General features: G+C 41.3%; 1 protein-coding gene across 1 annotated transcript; it reads right to left on the bottom strand.

The window, feature by feature from the left end:
• Positions 1-37: 37 nt before the first annotated feature.
• CDX1 (caudal type homeobox 1) lies at positions 38-27,770 on the bottom strand. Its single transcript, XM_033140290.1, has 3 exons — positions 27,077-27,770; positions 2,399-2,544; positions 38-1,063 (listed from the first exon to the last, which is right to left on the bottom strand). Exons 1-3 carry the CDS (start codon positions 27,507-27,509, stop codon positions 860-862), a joined length of 783 nt encoding a protein of 260 aa, XP_032996181.1. The 5' UTR covers positions 27,510-27,770; the 3' UTR covers positions 38-859.
• Positions 27,771-27,976: the final 206 nt, after the last annotated feature.

Raw genomic sequence — 27,976 nt, 5'->3', positions numbered from 1 at the left:
GGCTGTTGACTTGAATTCTGCCAGTCCATCTACCAGAAACTGAACCGGGGCCCAGCAATGGACAAAATATACAACTCTGTGCAGGCACATAAAACTATTAAAAAAACGTAACCAAAGGACATTCTTAGCATTCAATCTTTGATGTAGTAAGAGACAGTGCTGTGCAGAAGCCAACCTTCGCTTCCTTTCCCTTATACCTTATTGCCTCATTTAAGGTTCTTTCATTGTTTTGTACGTGTCAGCATTTAATCTTAATTTTGTCTTGCTCTTGCATACTTGGCCCCTATTTCTTTGCTTTTAAAATGACTTTTGCTCCTAGTGCTACAAATATTAACTGTAACTCAGGTGTGTGGCACTGGCCTCCTGACCTCCATTGCCTAGCGTGGATGGGCTTCTGTGATGGCTTGGAGTTGGCTTTGGATAGTTGACCTGACAAGCGCAGTCCTTCTGGCCAAGATATCAAGGCCTGGTTGTGGTCAGATGCCAGATACTGGCCGATGCTCCTGAAACACTTCCTAAGTACCCTGGTTCTCCGTTTCTTCCCCCCAACCCCAAAGCATCCATGCTTTTCTTTTCTCTTTAAATATTTTGCAGCAGGAGCAAGTCCTTCCCAAAGAAAAGCACAGAAAAGATAATGACCCTATTGCTTCCATTCCTAGGAATAAGTCCATGATTCTCCCCTGCAGTGGTATCATAGAAAATAACCCAGTGGGTCTAAGAGGAAATGGCTTCATTGGTTCAGCAGTGGTAGCATTGCCTCTGCGTAAGTTTCTAGAGTATGCCAGCTTGTGCCGATTCTCGTGGTTAATCCGTATATTGCTGCTTTGCTTTATATGCAGTTCAACTGGAAGGGCTGGGTTTAAGGCATAAATTCTTCCTTGATAGTCATTGGTGACGAGGAAACCAGGTTGGTAGTGCTGCTGCAGATGCCTCCAATGGGAGCAGGGGTGCCAACTGCTGGAGGAGTGGGTGTGGTTGTGCTGGCAGGCTGGGTCTGCTGCTGCATCTTCTTCTTGTTCACCTTCCTCTCCTTTGCTCTGCGGTTCTGGAACCAGATTTTCACCTGCAGAGACAAACGCAGAAGGTGGTAAAGGCCATACAGAATATAAAGGAGGAAGATGGGAGAGAAAGAGGGTTGAGATGGATGCATAGGACAAGACCACCTTGGCTGTGAGTCCAGGAAGACCTGCTCCCTGTTTTGTCAGCCTTTTTCCACCTGGCCTGGGACAGCGGAGCCCTGACTGACTCCATCTACAAAAGTTGAGGCTGCTGAAAAGACTCTTGGGCTGTGCATAGGGGGCTTTGTTCAGGTGTGTGTGTGTGCTGTTATTGATACTAATCTTTATTAGTATTAGTGTTATCGGTATTAGTGTTATTGATACTACATTTTTAAATGCATTATGACTTATGTTGAAATTGTTCAATTTGGTTGCATCCTTTTTGATGTTTTATTTATCACTTATGACTACTTTTGTTATGTTTGTAATTACGTGGTTTTTTTCGTGGTGTAAGCTGCCTTGAGCATGGTTTGAACTATGGAAAGTGGCATACAAATAAAAAGATGTGTGTATGTACTGTAGGTATGAGATGGTTAAAGTTACAGAAAGAAGACGAATGAGGGGACAGGCAAAGTAAAAGAATATATAGTGGCCAAGGAAAGGCAGAGATGAAAATGAATTGGGAGGAGGAAGAGCATGGCATGATTCAGAGCAGAGGCAAAATGGATACATAACTGTAAGAATTCATTTAGGATGTTGCTGTTTTCTAATGCCCCTAATAGTCTGCAATCAGATACCTTTCTAGGGACTTCCAATCTTCCATGTCATTTTTCTGTTCCACATAGTAACAGCTGAGCATTAAGATTTCTTGCTGAGAACTATTCAATCATAGTCAAACAGTGAGGAGGAAAGTGGGAACTACACTGAGGCAGGTGAATGATGCCAATGCTATAAAGGGTTCATCATCTGACCACTTTTTCCTTGGACCATCTAACTAAAGAACAGTTATGTAGGTATCTAGCCTACATTAGATATATGCCAAGCAAGACAGAAGATAACCAACCATGAAGCACATTCACAGCCTGATCCTATACATATTTACACAAATGTAAGCCACTGTATTCAGTGGGGTCAATTTCCGAGGTAAGTGTGCATAAGATTGCAGCCTTTATCCTCAACATTTGCACTGGCATCTGTGCCTGAGATGCTCATTGTAATACTTTACATTTTGCGATGGTTTGTGATCCTGCTACATCAGGGCGAGGAACTTGTGGCCCTCCAGTTGTTGCTGGATTCCCAAATCCCGCCACTGCTGAACACTGGCTATGCTAGCTGGGGCTGATTGGAGTTGGGAGTCCAACAGGACCCCCCACTCCTGTGCAAGACCCTTTTGTACCAACCTGCCGCTCGGTGAGTCCCAGTGTTGCTGCCAGTTCTGCTTTCCGTCGGATGGTGATGTAGTGGCTGTAGTGGAATTCCTTCTCTAGTTCCAAGCGCTGGTGGTCTGTGTACACAACACGATACTTGTCTTTCGTTCTGGTCTTCCCTAATAAACAGCAAACAGTAAGACACAATTAGCAGAAGGGATGTGGAAAATTGCCATAACCGCCTTGTGATCGTCTGATGAAGGGAAGTACATCAATTTAATTTAAACAACAACATTGAAGAAAGTAGCAATGGGAAAAGGAGAAAGAGGACAGGAGAAGCGGGGAATGGCAAAGTGGTAATCTGGTGGAGGATGGCAGGAGGTGGAATGATGTTTCTCTGAGTTAAAATTCGTATTTCATGTTGTGCCTTGTATAGATGTTTCTTAAAGTTACAGGAAGTGCATTCTCAAATGTATGCTTTTGTGTACTTTGGCCAAGTGTTAAGATAAATATCAGTTCCAGTTCTTCAGTGGTACACCACACAGCTTTCTCTGATTGCCAGTGTTGACATTTCTTCATCCTAGTGTTCCATTCTTCAGAGGTATTCAGGCCTCCCATTTAACAGCAGCACGTTCTTAGCAGCTGAAGTCGCTCCCTTGATGTGCCCTATTTTGCTCTTACTTGATGTTCAAGTAGTTGAGGTGTGACCTAGCAATTGCCACTGGCATCGGAGGTAGTGTTGTTTCTGTGCCCCAATTCACTTTTACAAAGAAACCTCTGTCTATAAGGAGTGCGCTAAGAGACATCTCCACATTGTAAGCTCCCTTTTCTTCCCCATAATGGCAGCAAGTGTCCATTTCCCAAGAGGCAAGTGCGAACAGAGGGCAAACCACTGAGAGGGGATTACATATTGTGGAATTTGCACTAAATCAGGCTAGCTTTGTACATTATTTAAAACAACACAATAGGTGTGTGCCACCCTGTGTGTGTTTTGTGTTGTTGCCATCTAGAAACCCTTGTGAGTAAGAAAACAGCTGTAGAAGTGCAACTGGTAACAAAACTTAGCCATGTGCATTGCTCCTGTTTAGGGTTCCAGTCCAGCCATTGTTCTCACCCACGATATTCCATCCACGATATTCTCCCTCTCACTCAGTTTTCTGTTTTCCTCCATCTCTCTCCTGCAGCTATCAGTCAGCAATTTTTTTGGCCACTGTGCATATTTTGCTCTCACTGGGCGGCTTTAAGGTTCCCACCCTCTTAGGGTCCCCCCTTGTTATTTATTTCTGTAGATCTGCTGGTACTTCCCCTTTTGTGCATGGATGGTGCCAGGTAGGTTGCATAAGGATCCACTTTCACCCCTGAAAGAAGTGGCAGTAATATCAAGAATAGAAAAAAAATCATATATTTACTTAACCATTGCAGAGTCTCTCAAGCACCCTGTTCAGTTTGTTAGCATTCAAGACGAATTTAATTTAAATCCACCAGAAATGAACTGAGCAGAGTTCTCTGTGGGCAGCCTGACATTCACATCAGTTATCCAGCTTGGACCCCTGCAGACTAATCATGAGTCATGTACGATGGAGCTCTTGTGCATCACAGAGTAGGGAACAAAAATGTAAATGTGGCTGTATAATCTTGCAACAGTCCTCACAATTAACTTTCTACACCTCTGCATTATTCCAGAGGCTTGGAAGCCCCATGAGGGAACTATGGGGTTTGTGGGCTCTATGGTGACATAGTGCATGAGTACCGTATGACCATTTGATTCTCAACAGCAGGACAATTTAAGATATCAACATCCTTTTGAATAGCAATCTCAGTCCACTGAACAGGAACTAGTCCAGAGAAGAGCAGATCCCTGTTAGCTGTCTTTTCCTTAACTTTTGCCAATAAGATTGGCATTGAAACAAGCACCCAGCGGGTGAGAAATCCAGAGCATTTGCTCATTAATTTTAATGCCTGGGATCAACATGATTTGTCAGTGAGAATTCTGCCTGGCAATCACAATTGCTTATCTCCAACTGCTCACCAGATGTAGAGCACCAGATTTTTGGCCCTGGTGCTGCTCAAGTACATTAGCAAAAGTAGGCCAAATTATGTTCTGAGTATAAACAGGAAGCATTGACTTCAGTTCAAAAGACAATAGCTATTACAGCATTTTATTTACATACTAATCCAGACAGTCAAGTGAGCAGGATGGGAGGTACAATGCACTGTCCGAAAACTACTGCACCACATTGGCTCTCTGAAATGTGCCTCTCCACACAAGTACTTCTTGTGATGCCTGCATAAATGCCATTTCGCTGTGTGCCCACTGCTGAAACAAGTACTGATTACGCTGGCCTCCATGATTCACAACAGGCCCCAGGGGATTCACCAGAGGTGTAACTAAGGTGGGTGCACTGGTTGCCACTCACCCAGGGGGTGGGACTTACCACGGGGCCTGCAGCATGTCCTAGCCATGCCTCTCTCCTGGAAGAGATGCCGCGTGATGCCTGCATGTTGCACGCAACAGCGCCCATCCAGTCATTGCAAACAACATTGTGACGTCATGCATGACACCGCCGTCATGACATTGTGCACATGTGACCAGCCCTCCATCTTATTCCCGAGTCAGTGCTTCTGTATTAGAGAGTGCAAGCACCTTCACATTCCCTCCCAGTGAAGCTGTTCTTGCAAGGGAATCGTATGCTCCCTCTTGCTGCAGCTTTTTGAAGTGGTAGAAGTTTCTGATCACTTTTCAAAGGCAGCCCCCCAGCCCCACGTAGAGCACAGTGCAGTAATCCAAATGGGATGCAACTTAAACAGTCAAGCAACCTGATTGATATTTGGGACCCACAATTGTATGTTCCTGCTAGAAGCTCACCGTCTGCTCTTTTCCTACAACACCAGCTTTTCATAGAAGAAAAAAGAGTGCATAGATGAGGGTAGCAGCAGCAACTGTTAAATTTGTGCTGTACATGCAGCATTTTAAAGGCACAGGAGCCCTGCTACAATAAAGGAGGGCAAGCCTGGTGGAAAAAGATGCAGATGAAAAGAAAGGTCTCCAAAACCCACCTAAGAATGGAAAAACTTAGTGGAGGTGGACTCACAACCCGCCTACACACTCAGCTACAGTCCATCTATATCACCACTTTCTGAAATATGTTCCCTCCTCTAGCCCATTTGATGGGCATCTCACTAGGAACATTTACAACGCTCTTCATGACTTTGTCTTTCAATTTCAAACATTTCATGAATTTAAATAGGATTTTTACCTCCCCATCCCCACCCTCAATTAACTGGAGATACACAAGGTCTGTGTGCTTGTTTTGTTGTTGATTACTCATGCTTGATAACTAATTTTTTTCTAATCTATTTTATCAGCCAGCCAAATAGGATTAACAGTCCATCTCATGCATATAAAAAAAATCAGTGGGTTTAGGCATGTTTAACTTTGCATAGGATCAGTCTGTTAAGTAGTGTCAAATCATCTGAATATTCTGTCATGCAAAGGAACTAGAAGGAAGCAGGGGAGTATTAAAGAGGAATCCACAAACAATACAGCCTATATATTATTTCATTCTGGGTTGCCAACATGGTGCCCATGGGCACAACACCCTAGAGGACTTCCCCTGATGCCTGTGAAAGCTCTTAATCCCCCACTTAATTGGGTGGGGGAGAAATAAACAACCAGAGGGGGTGGTGCCCATGGCACTTTCAACATTCACAGTGTGCCTGTGGCCCCTACAAGGTTGGCAACCCCTGGCTTAGCTGCATTACTCATCCATATCAATAATTAACAAATATGTGTAGAGCACATAAATGCAGATGATTCATAAACAGAAGAAAAAAACTAATGACTGAGTGGAGAGTGAACACAGTTACTTTATCAGTTCCAAGTTATCTTGTTATATATTTCACAGATGGGTTTGTGTGGAGAGGGCTATTAGGAAAAAAGGGAAAATGTAAAATGTATCAGCTACAATTTTCGTATTCTGACATACAGGCATTTCCCACTCGTGCACAATCAGCACATGCACAACTGCTGACACACACACCATTATCAGTGCTGAAAGGGGGCGGGGTGGAAGGGACTTAAGAACATCCCGCTGATGTGCACGGTGGCCGGGAACAGAACCCCCCACGTAAGTGGGAATTCCCCTGTATTAGTGAAATATGTGTTGGCCAGAAAGCATGGAAGATTGGTAGTTTGGATACAAAAGACCTAAATCATTCCATGTGACAGGTTTCTGTGTACTTGCTTCATCAGGCAACTCCCCATTTACGCACAATCGAGTCGTGTGACTGCCCACATTGCCGCAAACCCAGAAATGGCACCTAAAGAGGCAAAAACAGTTCCCAAAAGACTGCGAAAATGGCAAAAATGACGTAACCCCTGCATAAATAGGGAGTTGCCTGTGTCATATGAAAAGATTATCAAAGTGAAGGATAGAAATGATGGGCTTTTCAACACCTGTTATTTATTATTATTAGTAGTAGTAGCAGTAGTAGTAGTAATAGTATACCGCCCTTCGTTCAAAGATCACAGGGCAGTTCACAACATAAAAATACAAAATGACAACACAAAATGCATAATGAAAAAAACCACAAACCAATAACCCCCCCCCCCGACAAACTCATTTAAAGGCCATAGAATGTTAATCAGCCAAAGGCCTGATTATAGAGTAATAGATATGCAATAAAGGTACCAGGCAAGCCACCATTCTGCAAATGGGGAGCTACTGCAAATGGGGATGCCTGTTCTTGTGTTGCCACCCTCTGGACCTCTCATGCAGGAGACACACGAAGAAGGGCTTCAGAGGATGATCTCCGGGTCCAGGTAGGCTCATACGGAGAGAGGAAGTCCTGAGCCTTTTAAGGCTTTATAGCACTTGGAAATGGGCCTAGAAACTAAGTGTTAGCCAATGCAGTCTGGCCAGGATCAGTGAAATTTGAAACCATCTTGCCCTAGTGAGCAGCCATAAGCATAATGTCTGTCAGTAGAGGTTACCAGAGCATAGATGACAAAAATTAGGTTATCCCTTTCCATATAGGGGTGCAGCTGGGCCATCAGTTGAAGCTGATGGAAGGGACTCTACGCCACTTAGGCCACCTGAGCCTCAAGCAAAGGATTCAGAAGGAACCCCAAGCTATGTACCTGCTCCTTCAGAGGGAGTGTAACCCCATCAAGTGGTTTCATGTACATGTTAAACAGCATGACTTACAATTTTATTAAATGTCAATCCAACATCCCACTGCATGGTAATACTGCATTTCATGACAGATTTTATGTACTGTATTTTTACGTGTGTAACACGCCCCCATGTATAAGACAACCCCTATTTTTTGGGACCCCTTATTAAGGAAATGAGGAGAGATTGCCCGGAGTTGTTGAGCTTCTTTGGGGGGGGGGGTTGCTGACAATCACACACCCGCCTGACCACCAATTGTACAAAACACCATCTTATACACGGAAAAATATGGTATGTATCATCCATACATCAATTGATCATTTTTTTGTTTGGTCTCCACCATGCTCAATTGTCCATTAAGAGGATGTTCTGCTGGTAATATGGACAGTAAATATAGACGTTACCAGTACAGTCTGCCAGCCTCAGCAAAGCTATGCCCCATTATACATAGGCATTCACATCCCTTCTAAGGTTCTAAGGTTGACTGAAGAGTGTGAGCCTAGAATACTCCCTCCCCCCTGCACACACACACCTCTTTTTAAACAAAATATAATCAGCGATGGTAAAAAATTATTAACATTTTTACAAGTAGCTGTCGCAAATATATTGTTTATCTGAATGCAGACCCTCCCCATTTGGGCACTTCCTTCTTCTTCTGCTGAGAAAGTGGTAAGACCCACTCCTAAAATCTACCTGGAGACAATTTTGTCAGAAAATTAATATTTGAATAGGGTTTAAGTTTTACTGATTTGAGCAGAACGTCAAACTTTGGGTGTTTAAAAACTATTTTGTTTGTTGTTTTTAAGAACCTGTTTTTAACCAGTAGTTGCTATAGTTTGGTATTTCTCTTTCATATATTTGTAAATATTTTTAAAGCACTGTGCAAAAATATTTTTCCTTGCGAAAATATGTTTGTTTAATCATTTTTTATTCTGTAAAATTTTATCCATTCTTTCTGGTTTGGCCTGGTTTATAAAATAAATGCACATTCCTCTGGCACTAAAAATATAAATTTTGTTTAGCCATTTTTTGTTCTATTAAAATGTATTCATTCCTTTCTTTCTATTTTGACCTGATTTAGAAAAGAAATTAACAATCTAATAACTGATGTTGTGGGATGCACACGTTCAACTAAGACTCAATAGTGAAATATATTGGAATGTCTTAAAAGTGTGACAGTGATTGTGAATTGGCTTTTTTCTTATTTAGTAATGTAATTAATTTTTTAGGAAACATTTTCTCACCTTATCTTTGATATCTATGCTACTGAATTACTCCTACAACTTTAATTTTAGAGATAATGTGCTAATTTAAACATTATCAGCACAGTAGTACTATAACATAACAGTTTTAACAATATGTTAAAGGTTAGTAAAAAATTATCAGTTTTAGAGTTAGACCTGTAAGTAGTAGCAGTTGCCAGGGCATTACCACATTCACCTCTACATAGTTTCAGCCTTATTTCAAACATTGTGATATATTGAAATATCGCGATGTTTAGATGGTGATATATTGTGATGTTGAAAACCAGACATCGCCCAGCCCTAATCCCTAACTTCAAAGGCAGCTCTCCTGCTATCTTTGCTTTCCAATTAACTCCCATTCTTTATTCATTAAACCACTTTTCCTGATAGTAGGCATTGAGCCCAACTGTCCAATTTTTAATATTTGAAAACTTTATTGCCACCACCTGACTATCTTCTGATAAGAAGGGCTAACTTATTTTGAATTCCCGCCCCCATCCACAATCTTGTCACAATTATGGGAGGTAAATGACCTCCTTGATCAGCCCAAATAAACCTGTTAATGAGGCCAGAGGCAAGAAGTTCAAAATGGGGATCAAGGGGAGGCTAATGTCCGTATGGAGGGAAGGTATCGTTACTATTGTTAATGTGTAACCCTAATAGTGCTCAACTTAGCTATCATTAGATAAGGGAACTGCTTTATATGCTACATGAACCATAAAAGGAATCACCTTTGAGTGTAGGCTATGCACATGCATAGATGCACTGATACACATTCAGGTTTTTTACCTACAACAATCAACACCTAAGTACTAATTTAGTCGTGATCCAAGGATTTGTTCTGTATCGTTTGCTATTCTGGGGCCAGTATTTATCCCAATTAAACTGCATAACATAATCTACTCTCTGCTGGCAAGCTGTCCCCAAAGAAAACAAAAGGATTGCATTAATGGCTGGAGAGGCACATCAGAATGTAAACCAATTATATCAATATCTGAATAGATCATGGACGTAAAAAAGAAATGTATCAGCCAAACCTGTGTTCAGCCAAACATTAGGGTCTTTTTTCACTCTGGTTAAATGCACCCTCTTGTTAATTGTTTGCACACATTTTCAACAGAATGCAAAACTGCTGGCAAGGTTGCAGATGTCAGGGAGGAAATATGGAACACATCTCATTGCTCCCTTACTCCAGTCTAGTCGTACTTATTGATTTGCAATATTTATGCACTCCCAAATAACAAAAGAGTATCATTAAACCATAAATGAAACGGATCAGTTGGCGCAGAATGTGGATGGAGATTCACATCCTAGCTTACATACAAATGATGCACATTCCACTGAAACGTACTGACATCCACTTTCAGATAAATATTCTGCATAGTGTTTAATGGTATGTCCATTTGGATTACCATCCAGGTATGCATGCCCATCCACATCTACACTCTGTACCTACCTAGTCATTCATGATGCATCACCAGAACTGCTAGACTGGGGCAAAAGTCATGCCACTCAATTAAGCTTCCAGCAAATCATGGCAAGACAAGGGAGGGCAAGACAGACATCTTCTCTCCCTGTCACTCTAAGCAGAAGTAGATGTGCATGCACACGAAAGCTCATACCAAGAACAAACTTGGTCTCTAAGGTGCTACTGGAAGGATTTTTTTATTTTTTATTTTGTTTTGACTATGGCAGACCAACACGGCTACCTACCTGTAATCAGACGTAGATGAGCTATCAATGGCTGGGAACAGACATGGAAAGGGGCACAAAGGAGCTGGAGAGTAAAGATTTTCCATGAACCAGTTTTGTGCTTTCTGAAATAGCAGTTTTCACACAGAAAACCAATGTGAAATTTTGCCCAAAGTGGCAAGATTAATGCGATTTGTTGAAGTATTTCAGGAATCTGTGATTTTGAGTAAATAGCAACTCTTGGCAAAAAAAAGACCACAAAAGGAATGCACATCTAGGACCAATGGCACCTCTTCCCAATATGGCAGTAGCACACAACCAACATGAAATAAATACACGTGGTAGGATTCCAAGAATTGCTTTAGGCATTATCAAAGGGTTGCATAAGGCCCCGTGACATTGTTCTCTTGGAACAGCACGCGCTCACCATACCCAAGAACTATTTTGGAATTCCCCTCAGTTTCAAGAATCATTATACATACCGCATGGGGATGAGTCAGGCTGATAAGGAATCATTTTACTTCTAAATCTTAGTCAGTTCTGGGTAACTGGAGAAGCAACTACCTGGTTCACACAACATGCAAAACAACTTTAGCTTAATGAAATCGAGTGAGTGTACAAGCTTCCCAAGAGGAGATCACAACCACTTTACTCCTCCCTGGTCCATTTTGCTGCCGGGCTGCTCTAGGCCAAGCTAAGGTCTGGCTTAGCCTACACTTGGCTTAGTGTGTCATCCAAAGCAGGCCAATGTCATGTGCATGCAAGCTCACAATCTCTGACAATAAAAAACTGCATTTTCTTAAAGACACAAGCTAAAATGTACTTACCAAAAACATCTCCAAACTAATGCATCAGATTGTGTGGCTTACAGTTTGTTTCAGACAGATTTTCTCATCAAGTGAGAAAGTTCCTTTCCAAGCTGAGGGTGGTATTCAACTAAGTTTTACTCAAAACAGACACACTGAAATTAACTTAGACTTGCTCATTAAATCCAACAGGTCTATTCTGAGTAAAACCTACCTGACTACCACCCTACGTGTGTCAGAAACAAGAAATGAAATTTATAGGGACCACTATTCTTTTAGTCAAGTCATGATGGGAAAGGAAATACCAGGGGTTTATCTAACCTCAATAACTCAAATGCTAAATAACTGTAAAGAGCAGACTCCAAACAAATACAGTGATTCCCATTATATTATTGCAATCCTATACACAGTTACCTGGGAATAAGTCGCCTCAAATAAGCAGGCACAGATTCTCACTGTGGATAATAAACTTTTCTTGTTAAACTGTGCTCTGAGGTGAGTGTTAGGTTATATAGCAACAAAAAGGGAGGGGTGTGTGGAAAAAGTAATAAATAGATTTCATTTGGAGTTGAGAGAATATTCTTAGCCATTCAGCAGAATATTCAACAGTGGGGCCCTAAAACAAGTGGATTGTGGCTTTGCAGTATAATTAGTAATTACCTGAGCACCTTTGTGTGAAAAGCCTGCCAGATCTGCTCCCTGTGCTAGTACCTTTGAAACACAACGCCTCTCCAACCAGGACAAATGCTGCCTTATTTCGTAACCCACAGGAACAGCCATCTTCTCAGCTGTGAAACCTAAAATAGCACTGAAGCTGCCTGGCATAATGAGCAAGGTTGGCATACTTTCTAAACTGTGCCACAACAGGAACTAAAACTCTTGCTTCTGTGTGCCTGGTTACCTAGAAGAAGACGACAGGAGATTATTCACCATAGAGGCGGAAAGATGCAGAATGTGTCTGAGTACAGAACACCATTTAATCCAGCAAGTAGTGTATGGGGGGAAAGTGCTATAATTTATGAAATGGTTGTTGTGGAGTACATAAAGAGATTCTTTAAAAAAAAACAAGATTAGGCATCACAGCATTCTATAATAGGACCAAACTAGGCATAAAGTAGCAAATACTCTCAGCAAGCTTCAATTTTATTTAATGCTGTCTCAGGGGCTCTGAATTTCGATTGCAGCAGTGGCTGTGGTGGAATGGGGATGGCGGCTTAATCTTCTCTCAGTAGGACATTTTCCCGATCAAAATGTTGCTCTCCCAAGCTGCCTTTCACCACACCACAGAGTTCTTGTTTTCCTTGATTCTACCCGTCTTGGAGTGGAATTGGTTATATCTCAGTTCAGGCTTGTGGATGCTGACTCACCAGGTGACTATCTAGATGTCCAGCATCTAGATTAGGCTGGATTGTTTTAGGAGCCAGAGCTAATTTAGACAACAGCTTTCCCTTGCATAGCTACAGAAACACCTTAGGGACCAGATAATCTCCAAAACTGCCCACTCCCTTGTGGACCTACAGCTTTTAAGATCAGTCTCATAGGTCCTGTTCTCATGGCCATCTATACATCAGCTCAGGTGGGTGTATATAAGAGACTGGTTTTCTTGGAGGTGACATCAAAATTGTGGAGTGACTTGACAGTGAAGATCCACCAGGTTGCTTCTCTACCATTCATTAGACTAGTCTTCTCCAATGTGGTACCATTCAGATGTTTTGAGCTACAGCTCCCATCAGCCCAAGCTGCCACAGTGCAGCTGGTGTTGCAGTCCAAAACATCTGAATGGCACCAGGTTGATGAAAGCTGCTTTAAATGATCCACTATTTTTTAAGTTTTGTACTGCTGCCTTTTAAGCTGTTTTAACCTTTGTCATTTTCACTCTGTGTAATAGATTTAGGCTGCAATCATAAGTCTCCGAAGTCTCTCCCCCCCCCCATCTCTGCCACGCAAGGCCAGGGCAGAATCATAGAATCACAGGATTGTGGAGTTTGAAGGGACCCCAGAGGGTCATTTAGCCCAACCCCCTGCAATGCAGGAATCTCAACTAGATAATACATGCCATCCAACATCTGCTTTAAAACCTCCAAGGAAGGAGAAATCACAACCTCCACTGTCAAATCGCTCTTACTGTCAAAAAGTTCTTCCTGGTGGTGGCAGGGGGCAGGTAGATTGCTGTGCCAGTGTGGAATGAAAACAGCAATCCTTTGCACACCTACTTGAAAGTAAGCCTTATTGTTTCCAAGCAAATATGCATCAAGCAATGCTATAGAACAGAGCTGTTCTTGTTAATAAAATGATGCAAGTCTATGTAAAAAGAGGATTAGATCTGCTTGCCTACAATTTAAAAGTTGGTATTATTCCAATGTAAATCCTTTTAGAGATTTCAGTGGAGGCAGATGTATCTTCCACCACTGAAGTCCCTTAATGTCCATTCAGATTTCTAATTTTAGTGCATTCAATGTACAATGCACATTAGAAATATCGGTTAAATATACAGGCATATTTAAAGGGAGGCTGCTATTCTCTGGATCTTGAAAGAAACCATACCCTAAGGACTGTATGTACCTTGGACAAAGGACTGGCTGCTCAACAAATCTCATATGAGGTCAGCAGCATGCTGTGGTTAATAATTTAAGAAAGACTTGTGTGTGTACGTGCATGGTTGTGTGTACATATAGCATGCCTCTATATGTATCTCTGCATGGAGAAGAGAAGCTATCAGTTTCAGGTATTTGACAGTGATGTGTTCCATATTGAAAACAAACCCCAAAAGTTTTATCATGCTGAAAAATCCACAATGAACTCACACATAGGAATTACCCACAGAGATTAAAAGTCTTTCTGTTAAAGACTCCATAAAGGCTCTAATGTGAACTCTGCAGCAGTATTTTCAGACTGAAACACACTCATCTCCTAGGATTTGAGTGAATTTTAATCTCCTTCCCATAACAGAAACAGAAGTATTTCTGAGAATATTTATTTAGATTCTAATCAACTGATTTTCTGCAACTTGGGAACATTGGCTTGTCACAGCATTCAAATCCTCGTTTCACCATCCATTGTAACCACTGTGACAAAATGACAATAGTTAAGCTTGAATATCTAGCAACAAAACATTGGGACTCATTGTTTTGAAAAAGGTATTGAATGAGAGGGTGGAAATTATGCCACATTACTACTTATATAACTACCCAATGAAGGGCGAGTGTCAAAGCTCACATATAAAACATGTGCAATTTACTATTCATAGACTATTTATTTACAAAGGTTGGTTGAAAATAAAATCACAAGGAAATCTGTGAAAAATTGCAAAGAAGTGCAAGACTTTCACACATAGTTTGTGAACATCTTCTGCAGAGGAAAAAAGCAACATTTAACAATGAGTGTAGCGAAGAAGAAGAAGAAGAAGAAGAAGAAGAAGAAGAAGAAGAAGAAGAAGAATTTGTTGTCCAAATAAAACAATATTCCAGACAACATTATAGGCACAAACCAGAAAGTTAGTTGCAATGGCAAGTCCAGTTAAATTCAGTAAAATGTTACTGAATACTGTTTTGCTGGAATGACCCTCTGGAGTACCTCCCTTCTCTAGCCCCACAATCTCAATATGAATCACCAGCAGCGTAGATCAGTTGTCACTGCCCAGGGCATGTGGGCATGCACCAGGGTGGGAGGCACCCGCCCAGCCCTCAACACCAATGCTGCCAGAGCGACCCCAGCCCCACCAGGGCAAAGCAGGGCTGCTCTGAGCCACCTGCCTGCCTGGGCAGGGGGGAGCCCAGTCTGTGGGTGGAGAGGAGCACTGGGCTGGGCTGCACTGGTACCCCCCACACTTTGTTGTTTTTCAGTCGTTCAGTCGTGTCCGACTCTTCGTGACCCCATGGACCAGAGCACGCCAGGCACGCCTTTCCTTCACTGCCTCTCGCAGTTTGGCCAAACTCATGTTAGTAGCTTCGAGAACACTGTCCAACCATCTCATCCTCTGTCGTCCCCTTCTCCTTGTGCCCTCCATCTTTCCCAACATCAGGGTCTTTTCTAGGGAGTCTTCTCTTCTCATGAGGTGGCCAAAGTACTGGAGCCTCAACTTCAGGATCTGTCCTTCTAGTGAGCACTCAGGGCAGATTTCTTTAAGAATGGATAGGTTTGATCTTCTTGCAGTCCATGAGACTCTCAAGAGTTCCATGGACTCCCCCACACTACACCCCTGTAAATCACTATTAGTGGTTTGTTTAAAAGCTAATGATCTTCGTCATTACATGTGTAAAAAAGAAAAGAAAAAAAGGAGCGGGTGCAGTTTCAAAATGTTTATGGATCCAATGTTACTCTTGAAGTCTCATGTGATGTTTATACCATTTGTGCTAAAGTTTGCTGCTATTCCAATTTTTGGCCAGTCACCTACACCTTGGCAAACTATTGTAACCCACTCTACATATGCTTCCTTTAAAGGATGTTCAGAAGCTGTAGCTTCTTAAAAATTGTAGCTTGCTTAAAAATGAGATCACATACTGCCATTGTCCCATTGCTTTTTGGCATCAAGTGAGGAATAAATAAAAAGAAAGAAAGAAAGGCATCTCCTGGCCGCTGAGTCTTTTTAGAATTATTGCTACTGAGCAGATAGTACAAAAATATGCTGACATTCAGCATCAACTGTTTTTATACTTATTTCATTAATCGTTCTCATAATTTGATAAAGTTGCAGTTATGTTTGATGCTCTTAGATTGTTGTTAATCGTGAAAGGTGCTGTTCCTCTTAGCGGTAGGCTATGTGGCCTTAAAACGCCACAAAGAAGCAAATTAAAGCTGGCCCAATTCCTAACGCTGCTAATGATGCATAAACTACGTGTGCCAATATATCTGTTTAGTTTCAAGCACAAGGTGTTTGAGCTGGCTTAGATGAAATTGCTCCTGCTTAAATAATTGGTAGGCTCAATATCACAAGCTGGAAATGTGTGCTTGGTTATAAGCAAACAAAATGACCTAAATCCCTATCCTACTAAACACTAAACAAGTAGATATAAATTCCACTAAAATCAATAGATCTAAATCCTATTGATCAGGGTGTTAGAAGCTTTTAATAATTTCATTCATGATATCTTGAACACTAAATCATATCATCTAAAGGTCCCTTTTTCTCCCAGGTTCTCCAAGATTTAATAACACCACTATGTTATTTTCCAGCAGCTCTCAGGATACATCCTAGTAGCGATTTATTCAATAAGGAGCTGAGAAGGAGCCTTTAATATAGCCATGTAGTATTATGATTTATAACATGCATAATTAAACTGTTGATATTTTTTAGGCAAATGCATACTCCAGTTGCAGCATGATGCCAACCATTAATCAATTCAAACTGATTGTTTTATTGTATCATTTCATTTAAGAGTTTTATTTGCTATCTATGTTAATCGTATTCCTAAGCGGGTTACTCTTTTGTTTATTAAAAATGCTTTAAAATGAATACAGATTTTAAATAATATAATATACCTAATGCAATGTACACAGGAAAGCACCTGTATACGAAGTGCCTTACTCGCACTGGCCAAAATGAAATGAAAGGGTTTGCACTGGCAGAAGAATTAGATTATTCCAAACTATGTGTGTTAACAGTTTTTCTATATGCGTACAAGTATTTTCTCATTATGATTCAACTATATCATTTCCACATCCAATGCTTTTAATAGTTAAGAGATCCTCAGGCTGTTTTACTATAATTGCCTCACAAGCAGGGCTTTTTTTCAATCGGAGCTCACCCGAGTGAGCACTCAGTTCTGGCACCTCTCATTACCATTCTAAGAGAATGAGGAAGAAGTTCATGGTGAGCTCTGGCACCTCTTTTTCTAGAAACATAGCACGGCTCACAACCTCATCAATGATATACCAAGAATATAACCAGTTAAGCTTCACTTTTTATTATTTTCCCCCCTTTTCTCTTAATTAGTGATCTTGTATTTTTATGTGTTCTTCCCTTTCGTTGCTCCTATTTTCAGTTTCTATTTCGAAATGAAATTTCATGGTGTGATACCTAACTAAGCCCCACGGTAGACCCACTGAAATCAATTCTTACTTAAACCCAATGAGCTTACTTTGAGTAGCGTTGGATTCCAGTAGGTGCTACTGGAAGGATTTTTTAAATTTTGTTTTGACTACGGCAGATCAACACAGCTACCTGCCTGTAACTATGAAATTATTGTGAGGTTTAATAAGTTAACTGTTTATATTTGGACAACTTTATCATTTCCCTAATAACAATTTAAACAATTTATTTAAGTAAAACAATAACGTTATAGCATATGTATCCATGTTTGTTAACTGATGTGGTTAAACGATTAAAAAAAACACCTTAAGACTGAGTTTTAGCACACATGAAAAACTTAAAATAAATCCCTGTTTCCTGACGAATAGCCTTTGGACTATAATGTAACTTAAATAGAAAACTATCTTTAGAAAGATTTTTCCTCCAAAAGCTTTTATTTTAAAAATCTGATTTAAATAAAAAAAATCGATTTAAATAAAAAAAAATCTGATTAATTATTTTGTTCATTTCTATTTAAGGAGAGAATAAGTTTCTCATAATCCAATCCAACCAAATCATTTAACTTATTTAGAAATGTTTTTCAGATTTTATTTTATCTTAATGCAACTCTGTTGTGTAACATTTTTAAGTAAAATCTAGTGACAATGTTTTTGTTTCCCACCATCACAAAATAAAACACCTTCTTTGCTGCCCCAGGACCTCAAAATACCAACTGGCTCCAGTTTTGATAAACTGAAGGTGATACCAAGCCTTTGATGAGTTCTAAACAGATCTAGATTGTAATCCTTTCCTGGTTAAAAAAGGCTCTTAAGTTAACCACACAGATAACAAATGTGTGATTCTTTCAGTACCTGTTCTCTTATGTTTTCTATTCTACAGACCCTTTGGGAAGTAAACAAATCAAAAAGATGAAAGTTTGAGGCCCTGAAAGTGTTACAGTGAAACAACATAACCAATCAGAAAACTAGCAAAAAGACCTATTAAACTACCATTCTCCAAATTGTTTATTAAAATCTAAGGCATTATAAAAACATTAAACATGTCATCTAATGGCCGTATTTTATTCCTATATACTGTAATGCTGTGGCTGTTATAAGCATATATAAAAAGCCCATTAGATGATGCATAGAACAAAAATAGCAGAAACCTATTGTCATTCTGGGTCTACCAACTATCAAAACACAGACAAATCAAAACTCTACCTCGTGAAACTTAAGCCTCTATAGTAAATGCAGCCCAACCACCGGGAAAATAATTCTGGAAAAGTATCAGGTGTTTCTGGGCATTATGGTCCCACAAAACGGGGTCATCCTGCTCCTTTTAAAGAAGGTGTATCATTCACCTGTACCTTATTATGAAAAAGGTCACACAAATATTTCATTTCTCAGTCATGCACCTACATTACTTTCCCATTGGTTGCAATTAATTCTGTGCAAACTAGTCATATGTTACAGTTGCCTAAAGTCACCACTAATACATGAAAAGGTATTTGTGCAAACAAGCCATGAAAGTCAATGGTTGTGTTTGGTTATCACGATAAACACAGAACATTGGTTATTAACCTGGCTTGTTTTAACAGCCATGGGTTCAAATCCATGTCTTAAACCTGGTTAGTCTAAAACAGAAGTTTCTGATCTCCTAGTGGAGTGGGGAAGCTTGTGTGTGTGTAGGTTTTTCTCATAACTCTAAACCTTGAATTAACACTATGTCAGAATGCAAATAATATCCAGCAGAAATGAAGCTCAACAACCCAGTGCAGATAGTATGTGGGAAAGGAATACCTCATATAATGCAATGCATTTCTGACTCTTTATTCATCATACAATTTACGTGCATTAGCATTTCCATAATTTGTCCACACTTTTCATAAAGCTGGCTGCTACGGTAGGACATTCACATTATTGTGAGGCAGAGAGAAAATAGGCAAATAAATCAACTGCAAGGACTATGGTAGGGAACACGGGTTTCAGCTCAATTCAGAAGCCTGATAATATACATGTTTATTGTTTTTAAAATATTCTATATCCTTCCTCCCTAAGAGCAGTGTACTTTAAAATCAATATGAAATAAAGACAAGTTATGGAAAACAGTAAAACTCACAGCAGCCCCCCAAAATTAAGAGGTCTCAAAACCTTTATTAAAAAGAAATGTTTTAACTGTCCTATTGAACACAAGCAGTGAAAGGAACAATAGAGAGGAATGGATCAGTGCCTTTGGCTGTTAACCAGAAGGTTGGTGGTTTGTGCCCACCAAGAGATGGCTGTGGGAGGAATTTCTGCATTGCAGGGGGTTGGAGTAGATGATCCTACAATTCTAGGATGACTCTACAATTCTAGGATTCTATCTCATGAAGAAGAGTGTTTCAGAGGGCAGGAACCACCACAGAAAATGCCCTTTTGTGGGATGGAGGAAAAAATATTTTTGAATGGATTTAGACACAGAATCTGGCTTTTCTGACCCAATCAAGTAATGGATCACCTCTTGAATACAACAGTTTATGTCAGAACCTCTCGTGCATTTTCATGTTTTTTTTAAAAAAAACCTGGATAATTATATGCAAAATTATGCATCTATTATACGTATATGTATATCTAGTATATAAAAGCACAATTTTGTCCTGTATAAATACAGTATTAAAACACAAGTATTATTCCATTATATGCATTGCTGCATGTATCTCTTTTATGTGAGCACTATCATAAAAAACCTGGAATGTATGTGCATATAATATGCATATACGTAGTATTATACATATAAAATGCTAGAATGTTTCTATTTTTAGCAGAGCTGGTTTAAAAAAAAACTTGCTTGTCACTGAGATCAAGGAGCACGGCAGGAATTGCGTGGGGGGATAATATCTCTGGATAAGGTCGGCAAAAACATTTTCAGAAAATTCCATCCCTAATTGTTGTCTTAGGAATAGCTGAAGGGACAGTGAGAAAGGCATATGTGGAAGGTCTCGATTCTCAGACAGGACTGTATGGAGGAAGATGGTCTTTCAGATAGCCTTGTCCCTAGGGCTTTATAGGTCAACCAGAACTCTGACTTGTGCTGGGAGACAAATGGTCAGCCAATGCAGAATGCAGTTGGGTAACATGAGCACTATAACTCACCTGCATAAGAAACCTGGTGGCAGCATTCTGATCCATTCTGAATGGTCTGAATGGTCTTCAAAGGTAGCCCTATATTCAACATGTTAAAATAATCAAGACAAGATGGCATGGATCATCACAGCCAAATTGTAAGTTTTCAAAAAAGTATGTGGATGGTGCAGAAATCTAATTCATGCAAAGATGGTTCTAGCCATGTCCAAGATTTGAAAATCCAGGTCTAAGACTCAGTCCAAAATTACCTCAAATAGCGTGCCCCTTCAATGCCAGTGAACCTCCAAACCGAAATCCTGCCCACTGGTCAGAAGAACTAGCTTTGGTTTCTGTTTGTTATCCCTTATCCAGCCCATCACGGACATCAAACACTTAGATTTCATATTATTCATTGTTGTTGTTTGGGAAGATTGGCTTGAGAATGTGTAGATAACTAAATCCCAGAGCAGGAAAGGCCTTGGCAGAATTAACTCCTTGCCCCTCACTGCCACTCAGAAAAGCAGAATAAGCAGAGATCAATTATTATAGTTAATGCAGGCTGCATAAACTGGTTTTTTCTTCTTCTTGGTGCACCAAGATTTGGCTCTATTTTAAGTACAGTCTGCCAGGGCAGCCAGACAGTAAGTTTATAATATGACAAAATTTCAGTCTTCTCTTACAGATCCCCATTTCAGCAATGACTCATGCAGTGGTGGCCTTTCGTATTGTAGTACTCTCCAGAGGTACTTCCAATGTACATGTTCTAAAAATACTGCTAGAAAATGATCAAATATTTGATATTCCCCCCCCCTTTTTTTACATTTGGGTCTGTGATGCATGAATGACAGATTCCTGAACCTGTGTGTCTGACCACCCACTCACACAAATGGCAGCTGCTGTGATTTTCTTGTAGTTTCCCCATCCTTGCTAAAGAAAAAAAAATGAAGTTCCTATAGGATCTAGGTCTAAAGGTGTACATTATCAGAGTTGAGTCTAATTGACTGTATACTCAGTTAGAAATGTTACTAATCTAATTCACTGCAAGCAACACCTTCACATATCTTCAAGACTTAACTCAATTCAAAAATGTATTTTTGAAGGCAATGGGTCCCTCACCCCTGCTTAGGCCTGTCTAGAAAAGCATGCAAGTTGTAAACTGTGTGTATGGTTCCAGTCTCAAGAGAAAACACCAACTGAAATACAACCCCTAATTCTGTGCTTCAGTTCAACTCTCATATGCAAATATTAAATCAGCACTGGTTCAGTCCAAGGTGAGATGTCTTCCAAAATTTTGTGATGCATGAATTCACTGAACAAAACCAAAATAGACATCTGGAGATGAACAGATTTCCTAGAATCTATAAAGTAAAGGAGAATTGACACATTGTTAAGATTTCTTGCAGGCAAATAAGCCCAGGATCTACCTTCCAGAAAGGGGGGGGGGGGCATCTCCTAAGGGGAATATTGACAGTTCCGAGACCTTCCCAGCCAGCCCACTTTATTGTACTTTTCTTTAGCAACCTATTTAAGGAAACAAGGAGTTTCTGAATATCATTGTTATTATAACATCCTGCTCAACTCCTAAATGATTCAACATCTACTTTGGTGCAGACATGCTTGCAATTGCCATCACAATACCACAAAATAGTATGTACATATTATCCCTCACTAAAAAAAGCTGTAGAGGGGTGCAGTAAGTAAAACAGTATGGGGACATACTATTACACCATTCCTGGAAAGTATAGCCTTTTCAGAGGGCAGAAAAGAAGTCACTATTGTTGTGGAGGAATCCACGAATCATGGTGCAAGGTGGTGATGGTGCTAAAGTCATTGATTGTGCTTGCTTCAGATGTTGATGAGGAGGTGCATTTTCATATGACCAGACCAGGTTTTCATTTCCCACCCACCCATTCATTCCTTCCATTCATAAATCATGAAGTTTGATGGCATGATTGTGGCATGATTATGACTTGGCCACTTTATGCCCAAGTGAAGGCAATTTTGTGATCGGCAAAATCATTCTTTATGAGGAATAAAGGTGGTGAACTAAAAACAAAACAAAACCCACTGCTTTGTTTTACTTTTAAATAACAGGTTTGGTATTTAAAAGTCTTGCTGATTTCAAGGAAACGTGAAACTCCTGCTTAAATCTCTCTAGAGTAGCTGAAAATGCTCGCCTCTGGCAAGGTTGGGCCTATGGTATATAAAACCTGGTTCAAAACCGAATTGAGCGACACATTTCCAAACCTGAAGGATTTTCAATTCCAAATTTCCAGCTGAAGCAGAGATTCTGAAAAACAAGTTTCACCTATTATGCCAGCGCCTATTTGTGAGATAGATGTTGAAGTATTGCATCACACCGCTTGGCTTAAATGAAGAGACACCACTAGTACAACTCGCCGCTCTGAAGAAGTGTGCATGCACACGAAAGCTCATACCAGGAACAAACTCAGTTGGTCTCTAAGGTGCTACTAGAAAGAATTTTCGATTTTGTTTTGACATTCAGCCGAGTAAAGGAAAGCGGCGCGGGCGAAGGAAGGCCTCTTCTCGGTGCGAGTCTGGCACTTCTGCGCGGGAGCGAGCGGAGGCCTGTTGCACGCCAGCGGCGGGGTTTTTTGCCCGGCCCGAAGTGGAGCCGGGCAGGAAGCAGAAAGTGCCTGCAGATGCTGCCCCCACTTCAAAGGGCGCCAGGAGCCCCCGCTTCCCAGCCCCCGAAGCTGAGGACAATGGAAGCCGCTGGGCTCCCCGCTGCACGCAGGGCCGCTGCCTATCTGCATGACAAAGGGGGCACGCTTGTAAATTTGCCCTGGGCTTGAGGGAGGCGCTCGCAGGCCCTTTCATGAACCAGCTCCTCGTCCCTGCCGCCTTTGAACTGGGCAGCGCCGCGGGGTCTTTCCCCGGCATGTTCATTTGCGTTTCCCTGGGGAGAGACTTCCACTTTCCCACCCGGCAGCAAGCCCAGCCCTTTAAAATCCCGACCCCGCGCAGAGTTCAAGAGTTCAGCGCCACCACGAAGCCGGCTGCTGGAGAGCTCCCGGGTGTGCGCGAACACGCGAGGGGGACGAAAAGCTCCCGTCGAGGGGAGGCCCGGCTTCCCGGCAAGGCAATATAGGCAACGAGGAGAAATTATGGACTTGGCGGGAAAGTTCGCTCGCGCCCTTTCCCCTCATAGAAACGCTGGGAAGAGATCTCCAGACGCGGAAGAGATTTAAAAGTCCATTCATTTCAGCGGCTCTACTCGGAGTATGGCTAACGCTGGATGAGAACCACAGTTGGGTTAGCACTTGGACGGCCAGGGTCCAGATCCTTGCTCAGCCGTGAAATTTACTGGGTGGCTCTCAGCCTAACTTGCCTCGCAGGGTTGTAGCGAGGATGAAACTGGATGGAAGAGAACCAACCAAGTATGTCACCTTGAGCTTCTTGGAGAAAGGTGGCATATATAAATGCCATACATAAATACATGTGGTGCGTTGCTTGACCACACCACATACATAATTCCCACCTGTAAAAAAAAAAAGTACCCTAGAATTTATAATTTACATCCCATTTTTTTCGCTGCGAGTCAAGGTGGATTTGTGACATTTTGAAACACCAAATCACATTTTAAAAGGAAACAGACACAAGCATGCAGTGAGCAGAACGTCAGATTTGGACAGCGGATATTGAATGCCTAGCCATGAGGTTCGCTGTGGGACCTACCACACATAGCTGTTGGTGAGGATAGTTAAAATATTATGTAATCTATTGTCAACAGGTATCTATATTCTTGTCCGTTTCCCACCTTTTTTCACTTTTAATTCCTTTTGACACTAAATGCAAGTTTGCATTTAATTGTACATTTTGTAATTCTGCAGAAGTTCTATTTATTTTGATAAATTACACAATTACAAATCTTGGTTTGCCCAATCATCAGCAGAAAGGTTAAAACGATAGGCTACTCCTATTATAGCTCTCATGTGGACATAAACACTATAAAGAGATGACCTGTCCCCCACCCCACCCACGCAAGTATGTATGCATTCACCACACACACATACGTACAGAATCTCCACAAAAACAAAGCATATCTCAGATCCAGTGGAACTCTCCTTTCATACATAGGTGTAACCTATCCTTGCAAAACATGGAATTCTTCCATACAATCATACAAAAATGTCTTTTCATTCTTCTTTGCATACTAAACCATCACATAAAGCAAATCCATCACCCAGTTTAGTAGTTCCACATTATTTGTCAACAGATTAGTCCAGACCCAAATGAGTGATCCAACAGTTTCTCATTTAAAGAAGAGATGGTGGTCATCAAGACTGTGGCTGATGTAATTTAAGATTTTTCGCATACTACCAGGGCTATGGTCCATGTAGCAGTGCCAGAGTGCTAAAGCTAAACAGCTTTGGGGCTGGTGGGTATCTGGACTAGAGGCTGCCTAGAAGTTATGGTTTTAGTTCTATTGAAGAAATGTTTAAGAAAAGTAGAATTTAATCCATCCATCCCTATTAAATCCACCCTTAAATCACATCTCGCCCCCAGTCACTTGCTAATACGTCAGATCCAGTAAAGACAGATTTCTGCTTGCTTAACTAGGTTCTAAGTTTTTCTTGGCATTTGCTCACACAAATTAGATAATGTCAGCCGATTCTACTCATCTGTCTCAGGACACCCAAAAGAGCTGGTTTGCCATTCCCAATAACCACCTCCAGCAAGGATCTGAAAAGGACTTGCAAACATTCAGGATCAGAACTGAAACAGTGAAACCTTATTGCATACAAAGTGCAGTAGCTTCATGGTAACAGCTTCCAAAATTATAGATCTATAAAATAAATAACTGTACTCAAAGGAGCATCTCAGTTTAAAGTATCGTAAGCCTGGCTGAGTCCCAGTAATAGAGCAAGAAGAAGGGGACTAGAATTATTAAAACTAAGTCCATGCCCATGTCCTATAATGATCCAAAATTTGATTAGACACCATGTGGAATACTGATTTTTCCAGACAAATACATGAGTGCATCTTTGAGGCTGTGCTTAAGCAGAGCCACTTCACATCTTATGTGAAACAATTGTTTATATTTTAAAAGGTATATGTAGCAGAAAATTGGAACATGGACACTTTTCTGTCAATATACACAGACTGCAATTCAAGATAAAACTTACTAGAAGTGAGTCTTACTGAACATAGTGGAGCAGTCTTATAATAACTGCATTGCTAGCAAGTATATACTAAAAACAAAGTGTGACGTGCCCCACAAACAAGAGAGCTCGTAAACACGGCATCTCCTTGATTAATGAACACAAGCCCCTGCAAATGGGGCATACTTTCCCTAAGATGCCTTATTTTCTTATTTTAAAACAGAAACACATAAGATGACCCTTGAAATGTAAAATAATGTTGACAAAGCAAGAAGATTGCCCACCCCCTTGCTAGTTTAATAATAAATGGGTAACTAACACATCCAAATACGTATATTAACCCCTTCCCCACAATTGGTCCTTTTTCAAAGGGTCTACCAAAATAAAACAAAAAATTATTTCCAGGTTACCAAAATATTTGCAAACAAAATATTTGCAATCAACATATTGCATTTTCCAGGTTACCAAACTATTTGCAATCAACATAGATTGCTTTATCCATCAGAGTTGTCTCTCAACATAATATTTACCTGCAGAGGCTGTCAGTAATCTAGACTGAGAAAAAGTCAGTTTACTACAGGCTTACTAGATGAGAGAAAAATTAACTTGTGACTCAGTGCTAGAATCTGAGTGAAGTGTTTGACAATGATACTGAAAAAGTTGACAAAGGCAACTATTTGAAAGTTCTAGCCATCCATTTTATAGCAAAAACATACATACAGTACACAGCCGCCAGCCCAAACCATAAACTACATGTTATTAATGTTACATATTATCTTCACCCCATCTTATTTTCTTAGAAATCCTCCATTGCACCCACTCCTCGGACCTATAACCCTTATAATTTTGGCTATAACTTTTACAGAAAAAGAAGTCATACTTCCAGGTAAATCTCTTTAGTCATAGTCAATGTGATTAACATATAGTATGGATCATACACTCACACACTAGCTAAGATCCACATTTAAGCGCCCTTAACTCTGTGCTGAGTTGTGACCATTGTCTTGGATATATGAAGCAAACTCGTACTGAGGCCATTTGTCCATCTACCCCAGCATTGCCTACTCTGACCGGCAGAGGCTCCCACTACCTGCCACTTCTTTTGGCAGAGATGCTAGGGATTGAACCTGGCACCTTTTGCAAGCAAAGCACAAAGTTATAGACTCTCCCCAGTCACACCTCACTGACGGACAAATCTACATGTATGAAGGTTACGCATGACAACCGCATATATTCTGCAGATTTAACTGCTAAGTGTAGAGTCTGAAATGGCCCTGGGTTTGCAGCCAACCTCTCAAGCACCCTTTCAAGTTAAAATGCCGTTTGACCACAAACTCTTGTGTCTACAAGTTGATGGGCGAAAGATAATGAAGAGTAAACCTTATAAAGTTGACAGCTCAGTCCTACCGGTACTAACAAGCAACGGAAACTAGTGTGGGACTTGCTGAGCGAAAAAAGGAAAGGCAGAGAAACAGCAGAAGTTGGTCTCCCCGCGTGACCTAAGCGAGCCCTCTCCCCAAGAGCAAGAAGTAGGAAAGAAACGGAGACGGTTCCTTACCATTGCCGCTGTTGGTGGGGACGGGGCGCCTCATCCACTCATAAGGCGTGCGCCTTTGCGCATTTGGCGAGAGCTGGGGCAGAGAGCTGCTCATAGGCGGAGGCAGCAGTCCAGAGCCCGGTGGCTGAATTGGATTGAAATCAGGGGGGCTGTATCCGAGCTGCCCCGGGTTGGCGACAGAAGAAGGGGCTCCTGCGCCATAGGAGTGCCAATCCTCTTTGGTGGGGGTGTAGGGAGAGCCCCAGGCGCCCGCGGGTTGCCCATGGTGAGGATCGCTGTTAATCCCTGGCACGTGGTGGTAGCTGGCAAACTCCGAGTACTGAGGGGGCACCGGCACGTAATTCTGAGGGCTGAGGTTCAGGCTGGGGTGCCTGACCGGGTTGGGGTACATGTTGGTGGCGTCCTTATCCAACAGGTATCCCACATACATCATCCCCAAGTGGCCCTGCGCGCATAATGTGTGCGCCCTGTGCCACAACCGCGTCTTCCCAGGCCTGCCCTTGCCGATCACTCGCAGCTTCTTCCTGATTAGCTGTTCACCTGAACTTCTTGGTCAGTGGTGTGGTTTGTTTTTTTTTCTTCCTCCCTTCACTTCCCCACTTTGCAAAGGCACCTCCCTGAGGAAAGGCTTTTTATTGGGCCAAGCTCCCGGAGCATTTGCATTGAAAGGCAGGTTTGCATTTCAAAGTGCAGGAATCAAAGGGAAGCCACTGGGTACAAATTACTCAGCAGATAGAAATGACGGGGTGGGGGAGAGGAAAGGCCCTGACAGAGGAGGTTATGCTTAGATGGTAAGGAAGGCCTGAGAAGTTCCCAGAGAATACAAAGAAATCCAGGCACAAAAGGGGTCATCAGGTAAAGGGCCCAGGAAGAAAACGGAGATGGGGGGGGTAGGGAGAG

Source organism: Lacerta agilis, chromosome 2, assembly GCF_009819535.1.
Source record: "Lacerta agilis isolate rLacAgi1 chromosome 2, rLacAgi1.pri, whole genome shotgun sequence".
Taxonomy (NCBI): Eukaryota; Metazoa; Chordata; class Lepidosauria; order Squamata; family Lacertidae; genus Lacerta; species Lacerta agilis.
This window is presented reverse-complemented; position numbering and strand designations above follow the sequence as displayed.